Source organism: Apus apus, chromosome W, assembly GCF_020740795.1.
Source record: "Apus apus isolate bApuApu2 chromosome W, bApuApu2.pri.cur, whole genome shotgun sequence".
NCBI lineage: Eukaryota > Metazoa > Chordata > Aves > Apodiformes > Apodidae > Apus > Apus apus.
In genome coordinates this window covers 2,746,108-2,772,852 of record NC_067311.1, presented here as the reverse complement: position 1 = coordinate 2,772,852, position 26,745 = coordinate 2,746,108, and the positions used below count along the sequence as shown (strand labels likewise).

At 47.3% G+C, this 26,745-nt stretch overlaps 1 protein-coding gene across 4 annotated transcripts in view; it reads right to left on the bottom strand.

The window, feature by feature from the left end:
• The window catches only part of LOC127395165 (E3 ubiquitin-protein ligase UHRF2-like), a 159,513-nt gene that overhangs the window by 117,212 nt on the left and 15,556 nt on the right, over positions 1 to 26,745 (bottom strand). For all 4 annotated transcript variants that reach the window (XM_051641665.1, XM_051641668.1, XM_051641666.1 and 1 more), the window contains one exon: positions 13,586 to 13,828. In XM_051641665.1, coding sequence (XP_051497625.1) covers positions 13,586 to 13,828 — 243 coding nt within the window. The remainder of the gene's footprint in view (positions 1 to 13,585; positions 13,829 to 26,745) is intronic.

Genomic DNA, 26,745 nt, shown 5'->3' with positions numbered 1-26,745 from the left:
CATTGCCTTAATACATTTGAGCAATGTACCCTTGTGGCCAAGAAGGCCAATGGCATTCTGGGGTGCATTAGAATGGGTGTGGTTAGTAGGTCAAGAGAGGTTCTCCTCCCCCTCTATTCTGCCTTGGTGAGGCCGCATCTGGAATATTGTGTCCAGTTCTGGGCCCCACAGTTCAAGAAGGACAGGGAACTGCTTGAAAGAGTCCAGCGCAGAGCCACAAAGATGATTAAGGGAGTAGAACATCTCCCTTATGAGGAAAGGCTGAGGGAGCTGGGCCTCTTTAGCTTGGAGAAGAGGAGACTGAGGGGTGACCTCATCAAAGTTTACAAATATGTTAAGTGGGAGTGTCAGGACAATGGAGCAATGGGTGCAAACTGGAGCTTAGGAGGTTCCATGTAAATATCAGAAAAAACTTCTTTACTGTGAGAGTGACAGAGCACTGGAACAGGCTGCCCAGAGAGGTTGTGGAGTCTCCTTCGCTGGAGACATTCAAAACCCGCCTGGACGCATTCCTGTGTGATGTACTCTAGGTGACCCTGCCTGGCAGGGGGGTTGGACTAGCTGATCTTTCGAGGTCCCTTCCAACCCCTGAGATTCTGTGATTCTGTATATAATAGTATATATTTTCTTTTATCTTTACTGTTTGGTTAAAGCTGTGTAGTTTAGTTTTCAATCCAGAGTGTGTCTCTCTCATTCTCTCTCTCCTTCCCTACCTGGGTGGGAGGGGGAGGGGATCAAGAGCATTGTTGTCGATATTGAGTCAAACGGTGACAAATATCCAGGGTTACTGTGTCCCAGGTGCAAAATCCGGCATTTCTCCTTGTTAAACTTCATGCTATTGGCGATTGCCCAGCTCTCTAATTTGTTCAGATCCCTCTGCAGGGCCTCTCTGCCCCCGAGAGTGTCAACGGCTCCTCCCAATTTGGTGTCATCTGCGAACTTAATAAGTAGGCCTTTGAGTCCTGCATCAAAGTCATTTATGAATATATTAAAGAGCACTGGCCCTAAGATGGATCCCTGTGGAGCCCCGCTAGTGACTGGTCGCCAGCCTGATGTGACCCCATTTACTATGTCCCTTTGAGCTCGACCCATCAGCCAATTTCTCACCCAATGCATTATGTGCTTGTCCAGCTGGATGCTGGACATTTTGTTTAGAAGGATACTGTGAGAGACAGTATCAAAGGCCTTTCTGAAATCTAGAAAGATTACATCAACTGCCTTCCCTTGGTCAACTAGGTGGGTAACCTTGTCATAGAAAGAAATCAAGTTAGTTAAGCAGGACCTTCCCCTAACGAACCCATGTTGGCTGGGACCAATGACTGTGTTGTCTTTTAGGTGTTTTTCAATAGTTCCCAGAATCATCTTCTTCATAATCTTACCAGGCACAGAGGTGAGACTAGCAGGCCTGTAGTTACTGGGGTCATCCCTGCTGCCCTTCTTGAAGATTGGGACATTTGCCAACTTCCAGTCAACTGGTACCTCTCCAGATTCCTAAGAGCACTGAAAAATCATTGAGCGCGGTCTCGCTATGACCTCCGCTAGCTCTTTGAGTATCCTAGGATGAATCTCATCAGGCCCCATCGACTTGTAAGCATCCAGCTGGAGCAGCAAATCCCACACAAGTTCAGGGCTGATTGGGAGATTATCACAGTTCTCTAGCCCAGGGCTCTGGGGGTGCTCAAGCCCATCATCAGTGTTGAAGACAGAGGTGAAGAAAGCATTAAATGTCTCTGCCTTGTCTATATCCCTGTTTATGAGGTGTCCATGATCATCAAATAATGGGCCAATTTATTTCTGGCCTGCTTTTTGCTATTAACATATTTTTAAAAGCCCTTTTTATTATCCTTCACAGTGCAGGCCAGCTTCAACTCTAGTTGAGCTTTAGCTGCACGGATTTCTGCCCTACAGTGGCGAACAGCATCCCTATAGTCCTCCCATGTTGTCTGTCCTTCCTTCCACGGGCCATACACTTTCCTTTTGTGCCTTAGTCCTAGTAGGAGATCCCTGCTCAGCCAGGGTGGCCTTCTACTTTGCCTGCTTGACTTCTGGCATTTTGGAATTGCCTGGTCTTGTGCTCTTAGGAGGTGGTGCTTAAAGAGTGACCAGCGCTGTCAGACCCCAGCACCCTGAAAAGCTTTTTCCCAGGAGACCTTACCAAGCAGTTCCCCATGCAACCTGAAGTCTGCTTTCCTCAGGTCCAGAGTTGAGGTCATACTGTTAGTTGTCCTCCTATTACCATAGATGTTAAACTTGACTGCTTCATGGTCACTGTGGCCAAGGCAGCCTCCAATTGCCACTTCACCCACAAGACCTTCTCTGTTTACAAGTAACAAATCAAGGAAGGCAACTTTCCTGGTTGGTTCTCTCAACACCTGTACCATAAAGTTATCATTTAGATAGTTTAGGAATCTTCTGGACCTGTTTGTACCAGCTGTGTGGTGCTCCCAGTTGATATCTGGCAAATCGAAGTCCCCCATGAGGACAAGTGCAGATGACTTGGAGGTATCCCGTAGTTCCCTAAAGAATGACTCGTCAGTTTCCTCATCCTGATTGGGTGGCCTATAGCAAACTCCCACGATGACATCTGTTTTAATTGTTTGCCCCTTAATTCTTACCCAAAGGCTCTCAACTGTGCCATCACCAACTGCAAGCTCCACAGATTCCAGCCTATCCACTATATACAATGCCACCCTCCCCCTACCTCTCCTACCCTGTCTATCCCTCCTGAAAAGCCTGTAACCATCCATCATGGCACACCAGTCACAGGACTCATCCCACCAGGTTTCACTAATGTCAATAATGTCAAATTACTGGGAATGGGCCAATCCTCATGCTACGTGCATTTGCATAGAAGCACTTCAAGTGTGGTTCATTGCGCCCACTTCTTTGTGGAGCAGAATGAAGAATCTCACTAGGACACGGTTCATCGGATTTTGATGAGCCTTCCCACTGCTCTACCCTGACTGGCCTGCTATTGCCCTCCTCCCCCTTCAAATCTAGTTTAAAGCCCTATCAATCAGTCCAGCTAGCTCTCGAGCAAAAATTCTTCTCCCTTTCTGTGAGAGGAGCATGCCATCAGGCATCATTAGACCCAACGAAGAAAAGACCATCCCGTGGTCCAAAACCCCAAAGTTTTCTGCCTATAACACCAGCCTCAGAGCCACATGTTCATCAGCCGGGACCGCCTACTCCATTTGTTATTCTTCCCTGCTACTAAAAGTAGTCTATGCTGTATACTTGCACATAATATTTTTCTTTCGCTTCTGAATGTATGCTGGTTAATTTATTCGGTGATAGTTTGTTCTGTATTCATACCAATGAGTTTGCAGTAGTGGTTTGGGCTGAAATCTTGGAAGCATTTTTGCATGACTCACTTAAGCAAACTTCCATGGTAACTGAATATTATCCTGAACTGCACACTACTACAGCTTTAAATTTAGGTATTGTTAATGGCTTGTTTCTTGTGAAGATTGATAATAAGCTTCTGTTGCAGTGAAAATAAGGGTATAGCTCCTCTAAACATTTCAAAGGAAAGCAAAGGTAATGTGACAATGAAATAGCTCATAATGTTTCCTATTATCAAGGGCAAGCGCAGCAGAGGGCCATCAAGATGGGCAGGGGGCTGGAGCATGATATGCAATGAGAGGCTGAGAGCTGGGTTTGTTCAGCCTTCAGAAGAGAAGGTGCCAGGAGACGTTATTTTTGTCTGCAACTACCTGACCAGAGGACACAGAGAAAATGGAGCCAGACTCTTCTCAGAGGTGCACAGTGATAAGATGGGAGGCAGCGGACACATATTGGAACATTGGAAATTCTGATTAGATATCAGGATGTGGACAGGCTGGAAGAGGGTCCAGAGAAGGGCCATGAGGATGATCAGAGGACTGGAGAACCTGCCATATGACGAGAGGCTGAGAAAACTGGGTTTGTTTGGCCTTGAGAGGAGAAGGCTTATTACAATGTTCCAGTACTTAAAAGGGTGGCTACAAAGAAGATGGAGACTCCCTATTTACAAGGAGACACACGGAAAAGAAAAGGGGTAATGGGCACAAGTTGCTCCTGGGGAGATTCCGATTGGACACAAGAGGTAAACTTTTCACCATAAGGACAGTCAAACATTGGAATAGTCTCCCAAGGGAAGTGGTAGATTCCCCCACATTGGACAGTTTTATGTCTCAGCTTGACAGGGTGCTGAGCCACCTCATATCAACTAGAGTATCACCTAGAAAGGTTGGACCAGATGATCCTTGAGGTCCCTTCCAACCTGGCATTCTATGATTCTATGAGTTTGTTTGTTTGTTTGTTTTAACCATGAGGATGTTCAAATACTGGAACAGGAGCGCAGAGAAGCTCCTTTGATCTTCTTCTGAACCCCATCACCACACACATGTGCACATTATTATTCATCATTAAGATGAAACTACATAGAGAGTGTAGTAGAGGGGTTTTTGTTTGTTTTTAAGCTTGAGAAGAATAGGTGATGGCAAATCTTAATCTGCCCAGGCCTTACGTACTCTCTAAAACAGAGTTCTTGAACAGAAAAGACATAAGGATAGATAGCTCCAAGTTCAATAAGAAAACTTTGGTTAAGGGTCTTTTATAGAAGTTATCCACACTAAACCCATCATAAAGAATGTTACTTTGAATAAATTAAAGGAACTTGGAACTCCGCATTCGGTGCCCACATAAGTCAAGTTCAGTGGAGCTTTTAGAATTTCTACTATACTCAGTCTCATGATTTATGTGCAGAACTTGCTCTTCCTGCCACGCAAGAAGGTTGCTGGGATTGTCACTTCCATCTAACCTCTTCCAGAAGTTAAGGAGTTCAGGATTTTTTATTCCTTGAGCACACAGCAGGAGAGTTCCCTGTTGAACATGCTCAATGAAGGCTTTCCTCTGGTCAAAAGTTGCATCAACTGTCTTGTACAGAAATATAGCACTTGGCCAATGAATTTACCTGGCCAAGAGCTATATTTCTGTTCCTTTCAAGGGTGCTTCAGGAGTCCTAGTTAGGTTATGTGATAAAAAAGGCTTGTCTCCAGAGGAACAATGGCAGGTGAGGGAACCTGAAGAGTAATCTGCCCAGGCCTATCACAGGAGAGCCACCAGCCCATCAAAGGCTCATCTCCACACACACAGGAGGGAGCACAGAGGCACAATGGCAGGCAGAGGAACCCCAATAACTCAGTCAGAGTAAGGGACACCCTGCCCCGGAGGCTCCTCCCAGGGCTGTCCCAGGAAATCATAGAATCATAGAATCATAGGGGTTGGAAGGGACCTTGGAAGATCATTGAGTCCAACCCCCCCTGGTGCAGCAGGAACACCTAGGGAAGATCACACAGGAACGCGTCCAGATGGGTCTTGACAGTCTCCAGCGAAGGAGACTCCTCAACCTCTCTGAGCAGCCTGTTCCAGTGCTCCATCACCCTCACAGTAAAGAAGTTTTTCCTCATGTTGAGGTGGAACTTCCTGTGTTGTAACTTGGTGCCGTTTCCCCTCATCCTATCACAGGGCACCACTGAAAAGAGACTGGCCCATTCTTGACATCCACCCTTCGGATATTTATAGACATTAATAAGGTCCCCTCTCAGTCTTCTCTTTTCAAGACTAAACAGCCCCAGGTCTCTCAGCTTTTCCTTGTATGACAGATGTTCCAGCCCCATTGTCATTGTCCAGGGGTGACACCCATCAAGATGGTGTCAAGATGGTGATGGATGGACTCAATGATCTTAAGGGTCTTTTCCAACCTAAAGGATACTGTGATTATAAGATGAGCCAATGGGAGAGGCTCTCTGGATCACCTCACAGACCGGGGGGGTGGGAGAGTACTGCCTAGGGAATATGGGACACATTATGGGATGCAGGGGAAGAGCATTTTGGGATCACACAAGACTTATTATGGGATGCTTAGGGGAGGAAACAAAGGCAGGGGAAGGGAGGGATCTAGGTGGTTTGGGGAAAAATGAGCACAGGAAAACAGAGGGATAAAAGGGCCTGGTTCCAGGCAAACAGATGGTTGGTCAGTATGCTTGTCTGGCCATACCCTGCACCTGATCAGCACAGTCTGTCCTGTCTTCTCATTAAAAACATTTTAACTCTTTTCCTGGATGAGGGGACTCTCTATTCTGTGTGTATATGTGTGCATGGAGGCCTAAATGCTAGTATCTAGAGTCAGACCATGGATCATAAGGCCCATGTGTCTGGGGTGCCAGCAACTGGAGCGAGCAAGGACACAAATGTTGGTGCATGACCACCTAACTAGCTGGCGAGTGGGTTAAGTGGCTTGGAAGCCAGGTATGCATGTATGCCTCTGGAAATGAGACAACCCGGAGGAGTTGGCTACCGGAGGGACCAGGGTGTTCAGGTCAACTGCTGGAGAGACCGTAGGGTCTGGGAGTTGACTAAGAGACCCCTTTATACACATCTGTGTGTGAGGCAACTGGGGAGAATGAGGATGCAGCTACTGGATGGACTGAGTGTCTATGCCCAGTTATTGGAGGGATCCACAGCACATGTATCTGTGTTGGTGTGTGTTAAGGGAGGTTTGTACCAGCAGCTGGAGTAGGACTACAGGCCTCGGGGACTTATCTGTCCAGGTACCAGCAACTGGGGAGACCAGGGATCCAAGGGCCAGCTACTGTGTAGACTGGCTAAGCCCAGCTACCAGAGGGATCCACATGGCATATATGTATATATTTCCTACTAACAGACCTTCAACCTGACCAGTCAGAGAGGGAAACAGGACGAGGTCATTGGTGTTGGTTGGATTTGTGTGCATGCTGAGTATTTCTGCCTGTGTTGATCTGTGTGACCAGCCATGTGTGCATGTATGCATGTTGTATATGTGGGAGGCCTACTGGAAATACAGGCTCAGTCTGTGGGTACGGAGCTGCAGCAGCCTCGCCTCCATTGGACTACCAGATTCAGCAACCCCTAACACACGCAGGTTTGGGAAATGTCAAAAGCCTTTAGGTAGGCTATATTGGCCCATAACAAGTGTCTACAAGCTAAATGGCTAAACGGTTTCTGCTTATGCTTTCAACACTGAAGAGCGCCTGACCTCAGTGCTCTGATCATTTTTATGGCCCTCCTCTGGACTTGCTCCAACAGCTCCATGTTCTTCTTATGTTGGGGGCCCTAGAACTGGACACAGTACTCCAGGTGGGGTCTCACAAGAGTGGAGTAGAGGGAGAGAATCACCTCCCTCGACCTGCTGGCTGCACTTCTTTTGATGCAGTCCAGGATACAACTGGCTTTCTGGGCTGCAAGCACACACTGCTGGCTCATGTTCAATTTTTCATCCACCAGTATCCCCAAGTCCTTCTCTGCAGGACTGCTCTCAATCCATTCACCCCCCATTCTCTATTGATGCTGAGGATTGCCCTGACCCAGATGCAGGACCTTGCAAGTGGCCTTGTTGAACGTCATGCAGTTCGCATGGGCCCACTCCTCAAGCCTGTCAAGGTCCCTCTGGATAGCATCCCTTCCCTCAAGCACCACTCAGCTTGGTGTCATCTGCAGACTTGCTGACAGTGCACACAATCCCAATGTCTATGTCATTGTTGAAGATATTCAACAGTATTGGTCCCAATACGGACCCCTGAGGAACACCACTTGTTACTGGTTTCCATTTGGACATTGAGCTGTTGACTGTAACTCTCTGGATGCAACTCTCCAGCCAGTTCCTTATCCATCTAACAGTCCATCCATCAAACCCCTATCTCTCCAATTTAGCAACAAGGATGTTGTGGGGGACCATGTCAAAGGCCTTACAGAAGTCCAGGTAGATGACATCCACAGCTCTTCCCTTGTCCACTGATGCAGTCACTCCATTGTAGAAGGCCACCAGATTAGTCAGGTACAATTTGCCCTTGGTGAAGCCATGAAGCTCTCAACTTGTGTATTGCTGTTTTTCAAAGAGAGCTCTATGTAATCAATCTTTTTTTTTTAATGTAGAAGGCGACCCCCCACCTTCCTTCCTTGCCTTTCCCTCCTCAACAGTTTATAGCCATCGACTGCAGTGCTCCAGTCATGTGATTCATCCCACCAAGTTTCAGTGATAGTGACAAGATCATAGCTTTCCAGCTGCACAGTGGCTTCCAGCTCCTCCTGTTTGTTGCCTATGCTGTATGCATTGGTATAGAGACACTTCAGTTGGACTGTTGACTGTCTCACCTTTTTGGCAGAACCTTTTTGGAGGGTTGGGGGGTATTCCTCACTACTCCAGTAGGTGTGCTCATCCACCCTGCTGCTTGTGAGTACACAAGTGTCGCAGCTTTGAACCCCATCCCCCAAGTTAGTTGGTTTAAAGTGTGATTCACTAAGTCAGCCAATCTGCCAGCAAAAATTCTCCTTCCTCTTCTAGATAGGTGGATCCCATCTCTCCCCATCTAAGAATGTCCTGTGATCATAGAAGTCAAAGCCCTGGTGACAACACCAGCCACCAAGCCAGGTGTTGACCTGCATGATGCATTGACTTCTGCCTGCACCCCTATCCCTGACTCGCATGACAGAGAAGATCACTTGGGCCCCTGTCCCCTTCACTTGTGCCCCCAGGGCTCTGAAGTCCTATCTGATCTTGCCCAGGCTTTGCTTTACCATGTCATTGGTGCCCACATGGAAAAGAAGCAGGGGATAGTAGTCTGCACTTTTAAACAGTTGTGGCAGTCCCTCCATGACACCCCGGATCTTGGCTCCTGGCAAGCAGCAAACTTCCCTTGACCAGCCAACAGATGGGTGCCTCGGTGCCTCTCAGCAGGGAGTTGCCCACTACTAGCACTCACAGCTTACTTTTGTTGCCCTTAGTGTGTGCAACTGGTGTGGTTTGTCGCTGTGAGTCTTGCTCATTGGCTTCATTCACTGCCAAGACTTCGTATCTGTTGCTGGTTGGTACATACGAGGAAACGGGGGAGGTGATATCCTGCTGCCACAAGTTAGCAGAGACCATTGGTAAAATACTGGAACAGGTTGCACAGAGAGGTTGCAGATCCCTGAAAACATTCAAGGTCAGATTGGATGGGGCTTTGAGCAACCTGATCTAGTTGAAGATATCCCTGCTCATTGTAGGAGGGGTCGGACTAGATGACCTTTAAAGGTCCCTTCCACCCCAAACCATTCTATGATTCTATGGTGCTTCCTTCTCCAAGGTGCTGTCTGTCTGCTGTTGATTGTCTTTGTCTGGTAGCCCTTGGAGGTTAGTGCCATGAAGCCCTAATATTTGGGTCACTCGCAGAGGCAAACAGCTTCGGTCCAGGCACATCTGCATCAAGGTAGAAAATCGGCAAAAAAGGAGGCCTTTACTGAGCTTTCTGGAGCTGGGAACAAGCCCGGGCAGCTCCGGGGGAAGAGCAGCTCATCAGAGGGCTGCTGAGGAGGCATGGGCAGAGTCCACCCCTCACTCCCACAAAAGCGGCCCTGGGGAGCGCCAACAACCAAGAGTGCAGCGAACAGGGTGGCAAACAGGGCATGGCACATCAGAAAGGGTGCGGCATAGCAGTTTGTGCGGCACGGCAGTTTGCGAGGGCAGGGCGTGCTGGGAGGGCGATCCTTCGAAGGGCTCAGCTCCAAGGTAGTCTGCACGGGTCAAAGGTGCTCATCTTAACTAACAAGGCAGAATGGTGAGCACTCAGCCAAGAGCAAAGGCTGCTGCTCTGGCTGGGGCTTCTACACCATCCAACCCGGTGGTGACTGATGCCTCAACTCAGACAGAGCTGTTGAACGAAGAGGTTGCTGTACAGACCACAGGCTGTGAGAAGTGCCTGGACCTCTTGCATGGGGCAGAGTTAGGTGGGAAACCTTCATGCATAAGGTGTGCCCAGGTAGAGGACCTCCTGCAGCAGCTGGCTGAGCTGAAGGAAACTGTGAAAAGGCGGTGTAATATCAGGGAGGCAGAAAAGGAGATAGATAGCTGGATCCAGGCCCAGGCTGCAGCAAAATCACAGCCTATGGTCACACAGCCAATAAATGCCCTGCCAGCACACAGAGAAAGGAGAGAGGCCAACAATGAAGAAGAAGAATGGAAGATTCCAAAGGTTAAAAACAGCAGGAAGAAGAGGCTTCCTGCAAAACCCAAGGTGCTTCATGGTTCTGCAGACTGGAGAGGGAAAATAACAGGCTGCATCAGGTAAGTTGCTGGAGCCAAACAAGGCAGCCAAACCGGCTCACCGTATATTGACAAGTGCAAACAAGAGGAAGTGATGGGTGATAATGGTGGGAGACTCTCATCTGAGAGGCACGGAGGCACCCATTTGCTGACCAGACCCACTCTCTAGAGAGGTCTGTTGCTTACCAGGGGCTCGCATAAGGGACGTCACTGAAAGACTACCCAAACTTGTATGTGCCACTGACTATTATCCACTCCTGCTGTTTCAGGTGCATTGCAGTGACATAGCAAGGAGCAATCTGAAGACCACGAAGAAGGATTACAGAGCCCTGGGAGCAGCGGTGAAGGATTTGGGGGCGCAGATAGTCTTTTCATCAATCCTCCTGGTCAAAGGGAATGGGCGTGAAAGGGCAAATCGCATTGGGAAAATCAATACAAGGTTACGGGAGGGGTGCCACAGCCAGGGCTTTGGCTTCCTAGACCATGGGTCTCACTTTGAGAAACCTGGTCTCCTAGGGGCTGAAGGGGGTTCATCTTTCAGGGAAAGGGGTGAGTATCTTTGGCAATAGACTTGCCAATCTAGTAAGGAGGGCTTTCAACTAGAGTTGCCGGGGGAGGGGATCCTCAGTCCACACCACTGCCACCTCTTTGAAGCCAATTTAAGTAAGAGATGCCTTGGGCCTGAAGAAGGATCACAGGCTAGCAGAAGAATACCTGAAATGAAGGATAATGGAATCCCAGGCAGTGAGGCAACTTAAATGCCTCTATGCAAATGCACGTAGCATGGGAAATAAGCAGGAGGAGTTACAAATGTGTGCATGCCTGCAGGGCTATGATGGCATCACTGAGATGTGGTGGGATGACTCCTATGACTGGAGCGTGGGAATGGATGGGTATAAGCTCTTTAGGAGGGACAGGCAGGGGAGACAGGGAGGGGGTGTTGCCCTCTACATCAACAACCAGCTGGAGTCCATGGAGCTCCACCTGGGCATGGATGAGGAGCTGACAGAGAGCTTATGGGTCAGGGTTAAAGGGAAGACAGGGGCTGGTGACATCACAGTGAGAGTCTGCTATAGGCTGCCTGACCAGGATGACCGAGTGGATGAGGCCCTCTACAGGCTGATAGGAGCAGCTTCCCATTCACAGGCCATTGTCCTCATGGGGGATTTCAACCACCCCGACATCTGCTGGAGGGACAACACAGCAAGGCACCAGCAATACAGGAAGTTCCTGGAATGCATTGATGGCAACTTCCTTTTCCAAGTGGTTGAGGAGCCAACGAGGAGAGGTGCTATGCTGGATCTCGTTCTCACCAACAAGGATGGGCTGGTGGACAACGTGAAGCTTAAGGGCAGCCTTGGCTGCAGCGCCCACAAAATGGTGGCGTTCAGGATCGGTAGGGCAACAAGGAAGGTGCGCAGCAAGCTTGCTACCCTGAACTTCAGGAGAGCAGATTTCAACCTCTCCAGGGATCTGCTTGGTAGGGTATCGTGGCATGAAATCCTGGATGGGAGAGGAGCCCAAGAAAGCCGGTCAATATTCAAGGATTACCTCCTCCAAGCCCAGGAGCAATCAATGCATCCCAAGAAAGAGGAAGGCAGGCAAGAATGCCAGGAGACCTGCATGGATGAACAAGGAGCTCCTGGACACTCTTAGACGTGAAAAGAAAGTCTTCAGAGAAGGGAAGCAGGGACAGGTAGCCTGGATGAAAAACAAATAAGTTGTCCAAGGAGCCAGGGATCAGGTTAGGAAAGCTAAAGCCCAGATAGAGCTAAACCCGGCCGGGGACGTCAAGGGTAATAAGAAGGGTTTCTACATTTGACACTGTCCCGCATGACATCCTGATCTCAAAATTGGAAGGATACGGATTCGATGGATGGACCACTCAGTGGGTAAGGAACTGGCTGGATGGTCGCACTTAGAGAGTAGTGATCAATGACTTGATGTCCAAATGGAGAACAGACTTCTTGAGTTGATGTTGAGAAGACTGGATAGATCAGGATGACATGTCATTCCCTTATTTTAAGGGGGATAATTTTCTTTCTGTTGTGCCAGCAACTGGACCAAGTGGGAGTCCAAGTGCAACAGGAGTGAGGAACACAGGTCAGAGGGCCCGTGTATCTTTTTACACTCTGGCTGATATAATTCTCATGGAGATCAAGATTTGGGTTGTATCTTTTCAGCTCTTGATCCTACTCTTACCTTTTTCTCAATTATCTGCAGTTTTGTTGTGGTTTAGTGCCAGCTGGCAACTAAGCACCACACCAACACTCACTCACTCCTATTTATCAGAAGTGATGCAGTTTATTTTGTCTTCCTTTTCTGGCCAATGTACATGTAGAATCTCTTATGATTCTTCGCAACCCTTGTAAATTCAGCTCCAGCTGTGCCTTTAGCTTTCCTCATCCCATCCCTACACATCCAGGCAGTGTCCCTATATTCTTCCCAGGATGTATGCACTTGCTTTCACTGCCTATGCATTTTCATCTTGTGTTTCAGATTGACCAGGAGGTTCTTTCTCAGCCATGCTGGTCTCCTGCCTTCCTTGCTTGATTTCTTGCACATGGGAATTTATAGTTCTTGTGCTCTAAGAAAAATGTTCCTAAATAGCTGCCAGCTCTGTTGAACTCCTTTATTCCTTAAAGCAATATCCCAGTGGGTCCCATCCACTAATTCCTTACACAACTGAAAGTTTGCTCTCCTAAAATTCAGCATTTTGACTTCACTCTTTGCCTGGCCCATATCCCTCAAGACCATGAATTCTAATAGGGCCCAAATACTTAATATTTTGTTCTCAAACTTCAACTATATAAATAATTATGTATACACATAGACACACATATATATCAACTTGCTGATGGTAGTGTTTCTGTCCTTAAAGCAAGCTGTGTATAAAAGGGTAGCCAATTTTGAACCTATTTTAAAGAAGTGGTAGAGATGATGTTCAAAATTATAGATCAGTGATGAAATAATCACTCTTTAAGTTACCTTGCAATAACTTTAAACAAATTACCTCCTTAGGTCCTTAGAGTCTCTGAATATGTTACACACCTGTACGCTAGGTTTGGAAAGCAGAATGCCTTATCTAATAATACATTCCAATCGCATCTGTTCACAGAATCATAGAATCATTTAGGTTGGAAGGGACTTCTTGGGATCACCTAGTCCAACCTCCTTGCTCAAGCAGGGTCAGCTAGAAAAGGTTGCCCAGGACTGCATCCAGTCAAGTTTTTCATATCTCTACCTCCTCTCTTGGCAACCTTTTCCAGTGTTCAACCAGTTTTAGCTTCTAACTAAATTATTCATTAACTTAGTTTAAGATTTATTTTAATCTGCATGATGCAAACTAATCTTAACTCTCTCAGTCCCACTGACATAAAGCTGGTCATTATAAGAAACTGTTTAAAGATGCAGGCTTGTATAAGCAATAAAATTAAAGAGAAAGATGCAAGATAAGGCCCCGCTTTCAGAACTTGCACATACCTTGTACAATCCAATGCCAGGATCAATAAGAAACAAATGAGTTGATGTAGATGGCTCATTCGGTGATCTGCTAATTGCTGCTCTTTTGACTTTGTTTTTACAGTTGGAAACAGCACAGGGATTGACCTCTCCACCCTGATTTATCATAGAAGTGGTAGGAGCTTCAGATTCAGAGCGTATCAAAAGCTGAACTATGTCATTTAGTCCAACATTGTAGTCAAATAAAGTATGTCCATCTTCCAGCTGTCAAGAAAAAAAAAATATATTGGTAAAGTTTCACCTTGATATTAGTATGTAGCCCTCCTCATTGAGAGAACAGTTTAAAAAAAAACCCAAAGAGATATTTGCTTCAAAATTGAAGAGACACAAGACATATTTCAGGTAAATGTATAAAATCATGTATCTTGAGTGAATTTAACAGCAACTCATCAAGAACCAGTGGAGTCATGATTTCTGCCCAAAGACATCTATTAAATACATGCATCTTTACAGACAAGATGTTTTAATAATGAAACTGAAATTTAAAGTACCACAGGTATTTTCTACTCAGATCACAGGTAGGAATTGCATTGCCTCTTACACCATTATGGAATAACTGGGTAAACATTATTTAAAAATTATATTTAATTGATGGATTGACTGCTTTGGTGGACAAGAGAAGAGCTATGAATGTCATCTACCTGGACTTCTGTAAGGCCTTTGACATGAGCCCAAGAATATTCTAGTAGGAATACTTAAGCATTACTCTTCTGGTTTAACCCCAACAGGCAATTATAAAACATCCAAAAACATTTTCTAAAAGTAATGTTAAACAAATGGACTTATAAAACATCAAAAGAAATGTTTTAAATTGATGTTAAATTAATACAATTATAAAACATCAAACCACAGTTTTTAAAGTGATGTTCAGGACTGCAACCTGAAAAAGATAGGTAGTAATACATTTGAGTTGCCTTTATATCATAATTAATTTTTCATTTATCATGTTTGATTGAATTGCCTTTATCTAATTTGAATGGGGTAGAGTTACATTTCTTCATAGTAGCCTGTATGGGGCTAGGTTTTGGATTTGTGGTGAAAACAGTGTTGCCGACACAGGGATGTTTTAATTATTGCTGAGCAGTGCTTACACAGCGTCAAAACCTTTTCTGCTTCTCAGACCACCACACCAGCAAGTAGGCTGGGGGTGCACAAGAAGTTGGGAGGGGACACAGCCAGGACAGCTGATGCCAACTGACCAAAGGGATATTCCATGCCATATGACATCACACTCACCAATAAAAGCTGTGGGGAAGAAAGAGGAAGGGGGAACATTCAGAGTTATGGGGTATATCTTCCCAAGTAACTGTTATGCGTGATGGAGCCCTGCTTTCCTGGAGATGACTGAACACCTGCCTGCTGATGGGAAGTAGTGAGTGAATTCCTTATTGTGCTTTGCTTGCATGTGCAGCTTTTGCTTTACCTATTAAACTGTCTTTATCTCAACCCATGAGCGTTCTCACTTTCAGCCTTCCGATTCTCCCTCCATCTCGCTGGGGTGGGGAGTGAGTGAGCGGCTGTGTGGTGCTTAGTTGCCAGCCGGGGTTAAACCACGACACTGAGGAGATGTCTGCTATAGACCACCTGATCAAGAGGAAGTAGAGGAAGCCTTCTTTATGCAACTGGAAAAAGCCCATACGATCACAGGCCCTGGTACTCCTGAGGGACTTCGACCACACCAATATCTGATGGAAAGGCAACGTGAAAGGACAAAAAAATGATCCAGGAATTTTTTTGACTGTGTTCAATACAAGCTCTTGATGGAGATAAGCCAACTAGGGGAAGATGTTGGATCTGTCAACCACAAGGAACAGTGTTGGGGACATAAAGGTCAATGGCACCCTTGGCAGCAGCCACAATGAGGATGAAGTTGAAGATCCTGAAAGAAGTGAGCAAGACACATAGCAAAATTACAGCCCTGGATTTCAGGAGAGCAGATTTGGGCTTGTTAAAGGACCTGCTTAGCAGGATACTATGAGAGACTGTCCTAAAGGGCAAAGGGCTCAGGAGGGCTGGTTGATCCTCAGAAAGACCACCTCCTCAAAGCACAAGAATAATCCACTCAGACATGCCAGAAGTCAAGCAAGTGTGGCAGAAGGCCAGCATAGATGAACAGGGGATTCCTGACTGAGCTCCAAGACAAAAAAGGAAGTACACAGAAGGTGGGAGCAGGGAAAGGCTACCCAGGAGGAATATGGAGATGCATGCAAGGATTTAGTTAGGAAAGCCAAAGCTTGGCTGGAGTTGGAACTAGCAAGAAATGTAAAGGGCAACAAGAAGGGCTTCTATAAGTACAGCATCAGCAAAATAAAGGCTAAGGTGCGCTCATACCAGAAACAGATATTTTTGTTCTGAGTGTCATTACTGCTGAATACCGCACAGTGCTTTGTACCTTTTACATCATTAGAGAAGCATGCTTGCAGCACTCTCCTCTCTGGTGTTCTAGTTGCAGACTTAAATGTGGCATTACTAGCCATAGAATACTCCTGTAAAGGAAGACTGATTTAAAAGAAAATTACTTGGGCAGAGAATAGAACACTAATTCGTTGTAGAATAATATTTAAAAATAACTCTGTGACAATTGGCTTAAGAATCTGCTAATCATTGAGTTACTGTTATTTAAAGGTGGATGTGCCACGTGAATGGATGATTTTGTGTATGATGGTAGGTGCATGGGTTTCCCCCCATCCTTCTGCATTACCCACCAAGTACACCTGGATCCTTGAGCGAAGACAGTCCCACAAATGGGTTTGCCTTTTCCCAAGGGAGGAACAACCCCCACTGTCTTTTCCAGCCACTTCCCTATGTGCACTACGGGGACCTTATCTCCTCCCACAATATGTAGGGGCTGTATTTGGGCAGGACCAGGTCGATTATTGGATCCTCTGGTGTTAACCAGTGAAGTGGCTTCTGCTAATTTTACATCCCAGTGCTTCTGTTCTCCAGCACCCAATGCTCTCAACATAGTCTTGAACAGTCCATTAATATCATTCGATCTTTCCGGAGGCTTGTGGGTGATAGGGGATGTGATACACTCAATCAGTGCCGTGTTTCTTGGCCCAGGAGTCTATGAGGTTGTTTTGGAAATGAGTCCCATTGTCTGACTCAATTCTTTCTGGGGTGTCCTGTTGCCACGGAACTGGCCTTTCAAGGCCCAGGATGGTGTTTCGAACGGTGGTGTGGTTTGCAGGGTATGTTTCTAGCCACCCAGTAGTTGCTTCCACACAGTGCTTGCCTTGGCAAGTTTGTGGCAGTATAGTCAATCTACCAGGCCTCGCCATATCAATATCCCAGCCACCTCCCGCTATTCCAGGGACACTTCACTTGTGTGGCTCGCTTCATTGCAGCACAGGTTTTGCATTCATGGGTGACCTATGTGATGGCCTCAATAGTCAGGTCCATCCCTCAGTCACGAGCCCATCAGTACACTGCATCCCTCCCTAGATGTCCTGATGTTTCATGGGCCCTCCAAGCTATGAATAGCTTACCAGTCCAGGTTCACTTGAGCCACTCCAGTTCTGGCAGCCTGGTCTACCTGCTTGTTGTATTGATGTTCTTCAGTGACGAGGTTCTTGGGCATGTGAGCATCTATGTGATATGCCTTTACAGCAAGTTTTTCTACCTGGGCAGCAATGTCTTGCCACAATGCAGCAGCCCAGATGAGTTTACCTCTGTGCTGCCAGTTGGTCTGTTTCCATTGCTGTAGCCCACCCCCACAGGGCATTTGCCACCACCCATGAGACCATATAGAGATAAAGCACTGGCCACTTTTCTCATTCAGCTATCTCTAGGGCCAGCTGGATGGCTTTCACTTCTGCAAACTGACTCAACTTTGACGGCTTCAATGACTTGTTGTGTCGTTGCTTTCCACTTCCGATGGTTTCCTACAACTCAACAGGATCCACTGGTAAACAGAGCATATTGTCTTTCACCTTCTGACAACTCATTGCATGGTGGCACCTCTTGGGCACAAGTCAGTTCCTCAGGCGATGCTCCAAAATCTCTGCCTTCTGGCCAGTCCAACGATCTCTTCCAGGATTCCTGGGCAGTTGGGTTTCCCCATTCGAGCCCGTTGCATGATCAACACTACCCACTTACTCCATGTAGCATCGGTTGCATGATGTGTAGAGGGGACGTTTCCTTTGAACATCCAGTGTAGCACAGGCAATCATGGTGCCAAGAGGAAGTGTGCTTTTGTACCAACAACTTCTGAAGTGGATGGAATCTTATTGATCGCATCCCTTGGATCTGTGACAATGTCCATCTTGCCATTTTATTCCCCAAAACTGGATGTCTTGTGCAGGTCCTTTGACTTTGCTTTGTCTTATGGTAAAATCAGCTTTCAGAAGAATCTGGATTATTCTTTTCCCTTTCTCAAACACTTCCTTTGCTGTATTGCCCCACACAATGATGTCATCAATGTATTGCAGGTGCTCAGGGGCATCACCCTGCTCTGGTGTAGTCTGGATCAGTCCATGACAAATGGTAGGGCTGTGCTTCCACCCCTGGGGCAGTCGATTCCAGGTGTACTGGACACCTCTCCACGTGAAAGCAAATTGTGGCCTGCATTCTGCTGCCAAAAGGATTGAGAAAAGCACATTGACAATATCAGTTGTGGCATACCACTTGGCCGCCTTCAGCTGCATTTCATATAAGAGTTCTAGCATGTCCCGTACAGCAGCACTCAATGGTAGTGTGACTTCATTCATAGAATCATAGAATCCTAGGGGTTGGAAGGGACCTCGAAAGATCAGCTAGTCCAACCCCCCTGCCAGAGCAGGGTCACCTAGAGTACATCACACAGGAAGGCATCCAGGCGGGTTTTGAATGTCTCCAGTGAAGGAGACTCCACAACCTCTCTGGGCAGCCTGTTCCAGTGCTCTGTCACTCTCACAGTAAAAAAAAAATTTCTGATATTCACCTTAAACCTCCTATGCTCCAATTTGCATCCATTACTCCTTGTCCTATCACTGGTCATCACTGAAAAAAGCTTAACTCCATCTTCTTGACACTCACCCTTTACGTATTTGTAAACATTGATGAGGTCACCCCTCAGTCTCCTTTTCTCCAAACTAAAGAGACCCAGCTCCCTCAGCCTTTCCTCATAAGGGAGATGTTCCACTCCCTTAATCATCTTTGTGGCTCTGCGCTGGACTCTTTCAAGCAGTTCCCTGTCCTTCCTGAACTGAGGGGCCCAGAACTGGACACAATACTCCAGATGCGGCCTCACCAATGCAGAATAGAGGGGGAGGAGAACCTCTCTTGACCGACTAACCACACCCTTTCTAATGCACCCCAGGATGCCATTGGCCTTCTTAGCCACAAGGGCACACTGCTGGCTCATGGTCATCCTCCTGTCTACCAGGACCCCCAGGTCCCTTTCACCTACACTGCTCTCCAGCAGGTCAGCCCCTAACCTGTACTGGTACATGGCGTTTTTCTTCCCCAAATGCAAAACTCTACACTTGCCCTTCTTGTAGACTGGAGTGACATTTGCTATCCTCCAGTCCTCAGGCACCTCTCCTGTTACCCATGACTTACCGAAGATGATGGAGAGTGGACTAGCAATGACCTCCGCCAGCTCTCTCAGCACCTTTGGATGCATTCCATCCGGACCCATCGATTTATGGATGTCCAGATTACTCAACTAACCTAACTAACTCAACCTAACCCAATCCTCATCTACCTTAGCAAACTCCTCCTTTATCTTGACTTCTTCTGGGGCTATATGAAACTGGGGCTCATGGGGAAAGCCTGCAGGAGTAAAGACAGAGGCAAAGAAGGCATTCAGCACCTCTGCCTTCTTTATATCCTCTGTCACCAGGGCACCCGCCTCATTCAACAGTGGGCCTATATTGCCTCTGGTGTTAGTTTTGTTGGCTATGTATTTGAAAAAGCCCTTTCTATTATCCTTAACCCGACTTGCAAGGTTAAGTTCCAAGGAGGCCTTAGCTTTCCTAGTTGCCTCCCTACATCCTCTGACAACAGTCCTATATTCCTCCCAAGTGACCAGCCCCTCCTTCCATGATCTATAGATTTTCCTTTTCCACTTGAGTTTGCCCAGCAGTTCCTTTTTTAACCACGCTGGTCTCCTAGCTCCCTTACTAGATTTTCTACCCATTGGGACACACTGATCCTGTGCTTGCAAGAAGTGGTCCTTGGATGTTGACCAGCTATCTTGAGCCCCTTTACCTTCTAGCACCCTGTCCCCTTCCCTTAACAATTGATTGAGGAGGCCAAAGTTTGCTCTGTGGAAGTCCAGGGTTCTGGTCCTGCTGCGTATTCTGTTCCTCCCACACAGGATCCTGAACTCCACCATCTCGTGGGCACTGCAGCCAAGGCTGCCATTGACCACCACTGCTTCAACAAGGCCCTCCTTGTTGGTGAGTACAAGATCCAGCAGCGCTCCTCTTCTAGTCGGCTTGTCCACCATTTGCATTAAGAAGTTATCATCAATGCACTGGAGGAACCTCCTAGACTGTGAAAGGCTGGCTGTGTAAGTCTTCCAGCAGATATCGGGGTAGTTAAAATCTCCCATGAGGACCAAGGACTGTAGTTGTGAGGCTGCTTTCAGCTGCCTGTAGAAAGCCTCATCAACTTCCTCATCTTGATCAGGTCTGTAGTAGACTCCCACAACTGTATCACCCATACCAGCCTGCCCTTTAATTCTTACCCACAGGCTTTCAACTTGCCCCTCATCAGCCCCTGCACAAAACTCGATACATTCTAGTTGCTCTCTCACATAAAGAGCAACTCCACCACCTCGCTTCACCGACCGATCTTTCCTAAAAAGCACATAGCCATCCATGGCCACATTCCAGTCGTGTGAGCTGTCCCACCATGTCTCTGTTATTGCTACCAGATCATAACCCTTAGCCCGCACACAGACCTCTAACTCTTCCTGTTTATTCCCCATGCTGCGTGCATTGGTGTACAGGCATTTCAGGAAGCAAGCAGAGCACACTGGTGGGACCAAATCCTCCTTAGACCACCTTCCTTCAGGCCCTGGTATGTTCCTCTTGGGCTTGTCCCTAACAGGCCCAGTTTTCTCCCCTTCCCCCTTCACATCTAGTTTAAAGCTCTCTCAATGAGCCCTGCTAAGTCCTGCCCCAAAAGCCTTTTCCCCCTCTGGGACAGGTGCATCCCACCTGCCACCATCAGGCCAGGTGTCTCATATAGCAGCCCATGATCAAAATAACCAAAGCCCTGCCTTTGGCACCAGTCTCGTAGCCATTCATTGATCAGTAAACTCTTCCTGTTTACCTCTCCACCCATTCTTGCAGGAGGTACGGAGGCAAACACTACTTGCGCTCCAGACCCCCTAACTAGCTGTCCCAGGGCCCTGAAGTCTCTCTTCATTGCCCTTACATTTCTTGTAATAATTTTGTCACTGCCAACCTGAAAAATCAGCAGTGGGTAGTAATCGGAGGAATTTACAAGATTAGGGAGTTTCCTTTTAACATCTCTAATCCGAGCCCCAGGGAGGCAGCAGACCTCCCTGTGGGATGGGTCCGGTCGACAGATGGGCCCTTCTGTTCCCCTCAGAAGGGAGTCACCCACCACAATTACCCTCCTTTCCTTCTTAGTTGAAGAAGTCCTAAGGCGTGGGGCTGAGTGACAAGTCCTAGGTGCTTCACCAGACAGATCTATCACTCCAACTTCATTTTCCTGTCCCTGAAGTTCCAAGGCCACGATAGTCCACTGTTAACCTCCACCTTCCGTCAGACTTCTGCACTGGCCATATGGGTCTACTAAAGGGTGAGCAAGTCTTTCTGGTCACCCCTTTGCTCTCCAGTCAGCAAATCAACTCATGGATAGGAAGCAGGGAGTCTCAGTTGGTGTGATATTGCTGACAGTGCACTGCAATCAATATCTGCTGTTCTTTGACACACAGCAACCCCACAACAGAGGGATCCTCTGAACGGCTGAGCAGGGTAGACACCTGTTTAGTCACCTGTGTATCCATAGCAGCTACATAAAAGGCCAGCCGGTACCCTTTGGGGTCCCTGAAGTACCCTCTCCTGAGGTAGTCTGTGCCAAGGATGCACAGAGCCTCCGGGCCAGTAACAATGGGGTACTTTTGCCGCTTGTTCCTGGTTAGGCTCACCTCAGCCTCCAACACAGACAGCAGTTGGGATTCCCCTGTCAGTCCAGAAATCCAGATGTGTTCCACCCCCTTGTACCCCAATGGCATTAGGGTACACTGTGCATTAGTGTCCACCCAGAGCCTTATACTCCCCTGGGTCTGATGTGCCAGGCCATCAAATCCATACAGTCCAGTACACTCATCCTTTTCCTCTGCCTGGCTGAAGGCAGGGACCCTCTGTTCCTCATTGGAGTATTTGCTATCTGACCCCTGTGGTGTCAGACCAGAAGTCCTTTTGCCAAAATCAAGAGGAGAGGTGTTCTCAGTCCTTCTTCTGCATCTGGGGGATTCCTGGTTGCCAATTGCCTTCTCAACAGCACCTGGAACAAAAGCCTTCTTGGGTGGCCTCTTCTTAGCATCTGTCTTCCCCCACAAGTCACATTACGTGGGCTTCTAGCTTTGAGGTGGGCTCACCATCCCACTTCCTCATGTCCTCCCCCTGGTCATGCAGCATGATCCAGAGGGTACCATGCCTCATGTGCCTGGGGCTGCCTTTCCCTCTGGCAGGGAGAGGCTGGCTCTGGGGGATGCCCCTGACAGCCGAGATGCTGGCCCACGGGGATGAGGAGGATGAGAGATTCTCTTCAAAACGCTGGAGCTGGTGAGACAGTCTCTCCACAGTTGGTATATTGAAATCTGGCCAGTCCATCATCGCCAGGGTGTTGGAGTACAACATTGGTGCATCCTGGACAAACCTCCTCCACGTGGCCCGTGTATGCTGGATGTCATCCAGATCTTTGGTTGCTGTCCAGGTCACTGTAGACGACTTCCACCACTGTTAATTCTCTCAGATACTGGATGCCTTCCTCAGTAATGGTCCACTCCCCCCAGTAATTTAGAAGATCATCCTTGAGGGGATATCTCACCTTCACACTTGACAGGAGCCACCTCCAGAGGCTGAGAATTGTCACCTCTCTCCCTATTTCTTTGTCAATTTGCCAGTCCCTAGTTAGGTATACCAGCTGCTGGGCTTCCTTATCCTCTAATTCCTGACTGCTGGCCCCAGTATCCCTGCATCAGAGCAATCAGGCAGCAGTCCACTCGCCTGGCTGAAGGCTGTAACCTTTCCAAAGATCTCTAAGTTCACTCAGGGTGAGGGACTATGTGGTTTCTGCCTCTTGGGTGAAGTCTGTCGCTTCCTCCTCCTCTTTCTTTGTCAAAGAACCAGCTTCCTGATCCGACCCTTCTTCCTCCTCCTCCTCCTCCCTTACTAATCAATGATATGGACCTGTTGACCTCCACATCCAGTGTTTCTTCTTGACTACTGGGGCAATTAGTGTAGTTGGGGCTTGGATCCCTGTCTTAACCATTGTGTTCTCAGATGTAGAGGCCCTCCTTCCAGTGCTCCTCTGATGGTGCTGAACAGAGGCTCAGTAGGCAAAGGCCATGCCCCAATACAGTGCTAGGAGCTGCTAGGTCTCACTTCTGTCAAGTGGCGCACCAATTCAACAGAATTACATGCCCATCCAGGCGTAAAAATCCCAGGCTATCAGAGGTTATAACCACCGTAGGCATCTGCCCAAATCCTCCCACACACCTCAAGGATCAACCACCAGGGCATGTCAGCCACCATTGCAGGGAGGGTTGGACTCGATGACCTTTAAAGGTCCCTTCCAATCCAAACTATTCTATGTTTCTCTGTGGCCTCACCAACAAGTTGTTTCCTCTTATGCCACAAAACCTGCGGAGAGCCCATGCTGGAGCAGGGTCCTGGCCCACACTGGAGCAGGGGAAAAGCGTGAAGAGGAAGGAGCCACAGAGAAAAAGAACTAACCACAGCCCTATATTCCCCATGCCTCCCTGTGCTGCTCGGGGTGGGAGGAGGTACAATAGTTGGGAATTAAAAGAGTGATGTTGAGCCTGGGAAGAAAGGGGAGTAGGGGGAAGGTGTTTTAGGTTCTGTCTTTGTTTCTCACCATCCTATTCTATTTTAATTTGCAATGAAATGAATTAATCTTCCCCAAGTCAAGTCTTTTTTGGCCGTGACGGTAATTGGTAAGTGATCTCCCTGATCCCATGATCTTTTCTATCTTATTTTCTCCCCCCATGCTGTTGAGTCTGGCAGCCAGCCAAGGTGAACCCACCACCAAATGTAATCTCTCTTGCTCATTACTTGCAGATCTTGTCTTGGATGGATAAGGAACTGTCTGGATGGCCACATCCAAAGAGTTATAGTCAACAGCTCAATGTCCAAAAGGAAAACAGTAGCGAGTGGTGTTCCTCAAGGGTCTGTACTGGGACCAATACTATTTAATATCTTCATCCGTGGCATAGATAGCGGGATTGAGCGCACGCAATATGGACAGTGGGATTGAGTGCACCCTCAGCAAGTTTGCCGACGACACCAAGCTGAGTGGTGCGGTCGACACGCTGGAGGGAAGGGATGCCATCCAGAGAGGCCGGGACAGGCTTGAGAAATTACCCATACTGGAGGATAATCTGATTTTGTAGGAGCACTTTGGGGGCAGTGTCAAAGTAGAACTTCTTAATTGGGGTCTGTCCAAGTCGACTCCTATGGAATCGCAGAAGTCTCTCTGCACTGGGATATCCAGTGTTGCAGATTACAGAAGGGTTCATATACTCAGACACGATGCCAGCAACATTTTGTGTGTTCTCAAATAAGTTTACCCCTGAACCAGAAATGGCTTCCTGTAGAAAGATAAAGCCAACTGGAAATTTGAAGCCATGAGGAGGTTTTCTAGTTTTACCCTATTCGTTTATTTGCAAACTTGCTGTGTTGTCCGTTAGAACAAAATGAAGAAGCGATCATAAAGGTACGGACCCTTGAGGGACACCACTCGTTACCGGTTTCCATTTGGACATTGAGCCGTTGACTGTAACTCTCTGGATGCAACCCTCCAACCAGTTCCTTTTCCATCTAACAGTCCATCCATCAAACCCATCTTTCTCTAATTTAGCGACAAGGATGTTGTGGGGGACCGTGTCAGAGGCCTTACAGAAGTCCAGGTAGATGACATCCATAGCTCTTTCCTTGTCCACCAAGGCAGTCACTCCATAGTAGAAGGCCACCAGATTAGTCTGGCACGATTTGCACTTGGTGAAGCCATGTTGGCTGTCCCTGATCACCTCTCTGTGTTGCACATGCTTCATCACAACTTCCAGGAGGATCTGTTCCATCATTTTTACCAGGCACAGAGCTGCAGCTGACTGGTCGGTAGTTCCCAGGGTCCTCCTTTTTACCCTTTTTTTTAAAAGGGCATGATGCTTCCCTTTTCTCCAGTCACTCGAGACTTTGCCTGACTGTCACAACTTTTCAAATATGATGGGGAGTGGCTTGGCAACTACATCAGCCAATTCACTCAGGACCCTGGCATGCATCTTGTCACGTCCCATGGATTGTGTACGTTCGGGTTCCTCAGGTGGTCTTGAACCTGATCTTCTCCTACGATGGGTGGGACTTCATTCCCACAGTGCCTGCCCTGAGGTTCAGGGACTTGAGGGATGTGGGAAGAGCCGGGGAAAACTGAGGCAAAAAATTGTTGAGTACCTATGCCTTCTCCATGTCAGTTGTCACAGGATGGGGATCCAGTCCTATTTATCAGAAGTGATACAATTTCTTTTGTCTTCCTTTTCTGACCAATGTACCTGTAGAAGCCCTTCTTATGATTCTTCACATCCCTTGGAGAGACCTCGATTAAGAAATTGCCCTCAGTGCACTCCATGAGTCTCCTGGACTGCTTACAGCTTGCTGTGCTGCTCTTCCAGTGGATGTCAGGGTGACTGAAATCCCCCCAACAGCATCAGAGCCTGCGAGTGTGATGCTTCCTGTAGTTGAAGTAAGAACGCTTCATCAACAGGCTCCCCTTGATCGTGCAGCCTGTAGCAAACACCACCTGCGAGGTTTCCTTTGTTGGCCTGGCCCCTAGTTTTTACCCATAAGCTCTCAAGTTGTTCATCGATGTTTCTCAAAGACAGCTCTGTACAGTCAATCCATTCTTTTACATAGAGGTCAACCTCCCCCCCACTCCTCCTTCCTTGCCTGTCCCTTCTGAAAAGTTGAGAGACATCAATTGCAGCGCTCAAGTCGTGCAATTTGTCCCAGTGGTAACAATCAGATCGCAGCTTTCTAGCTGCACAGTGGCTTCCAGCTCCTCCTGCTTGTTACCCATGCTGCACGCATTGCTACTGAGGCACGTCAGCTGGGCTACCTACCTTGTCGCCTTTTTAGAGGGACACAACCTAATTCCTTTGAGTCACTTCACAGGTGTTTCCCTGTCGGTTCCTAATACATCAGCAGCCCCTGGCTCTTCTTCTCTGTTGCTCAAATCCACATCCCCTTCCCCTGCTAAGTCTAGTTTAAAGCTCTCCATATCAATGGCTGCCTTTAAGCTTAAAGTGTCCATGTTGATTTTCCAATTCAAATTATAGTCATAACAGAGTTACAGATGAAAAAGGCTTTGCTGTTATACCACGGATTAACATTCTTCTTCTGAATGTCTTAGTTTTTCTTTTAACCCCTCTGCTATCGTGCACATCTTTACTTCATCAGGTATAAATAAGATGGCATATAAAATAACTGTGATATAGTCCCTTAGGGGTTTATACTTGTAATTATTTGCCTTTACTCTCTACAAGACTAGGAAGTCTATTGTCCAAGTGTGAGCATCACAGTGGAGAAAGATGCATTTGGGAGGAACAATCACAGGAGATTTACTTCTTTCTGACTCTAATGTGTTTTGGCTTGAATAATATGGCTTCTTTGTCGTCTTTGTAGCTAGTCTCAAAAAGTAGCTGCAGATGGGGAAACCTCAATAATTTCTGTGTCTCAACTGCATTTTCAGGAGGAGGAAGTTGCGAATCACTTTAAGCTAGAACTAATTGAAAGGCCTACGGTTACATAGGGATGTTTTCCTGAGGTTTCCTTACAGAAATACATGCTCTGTATGTTTAAAATAGATCAACAGACTGACTGACTTAAAACAAGGCAGAGCTTTCATTTGTTTATTACATGTTT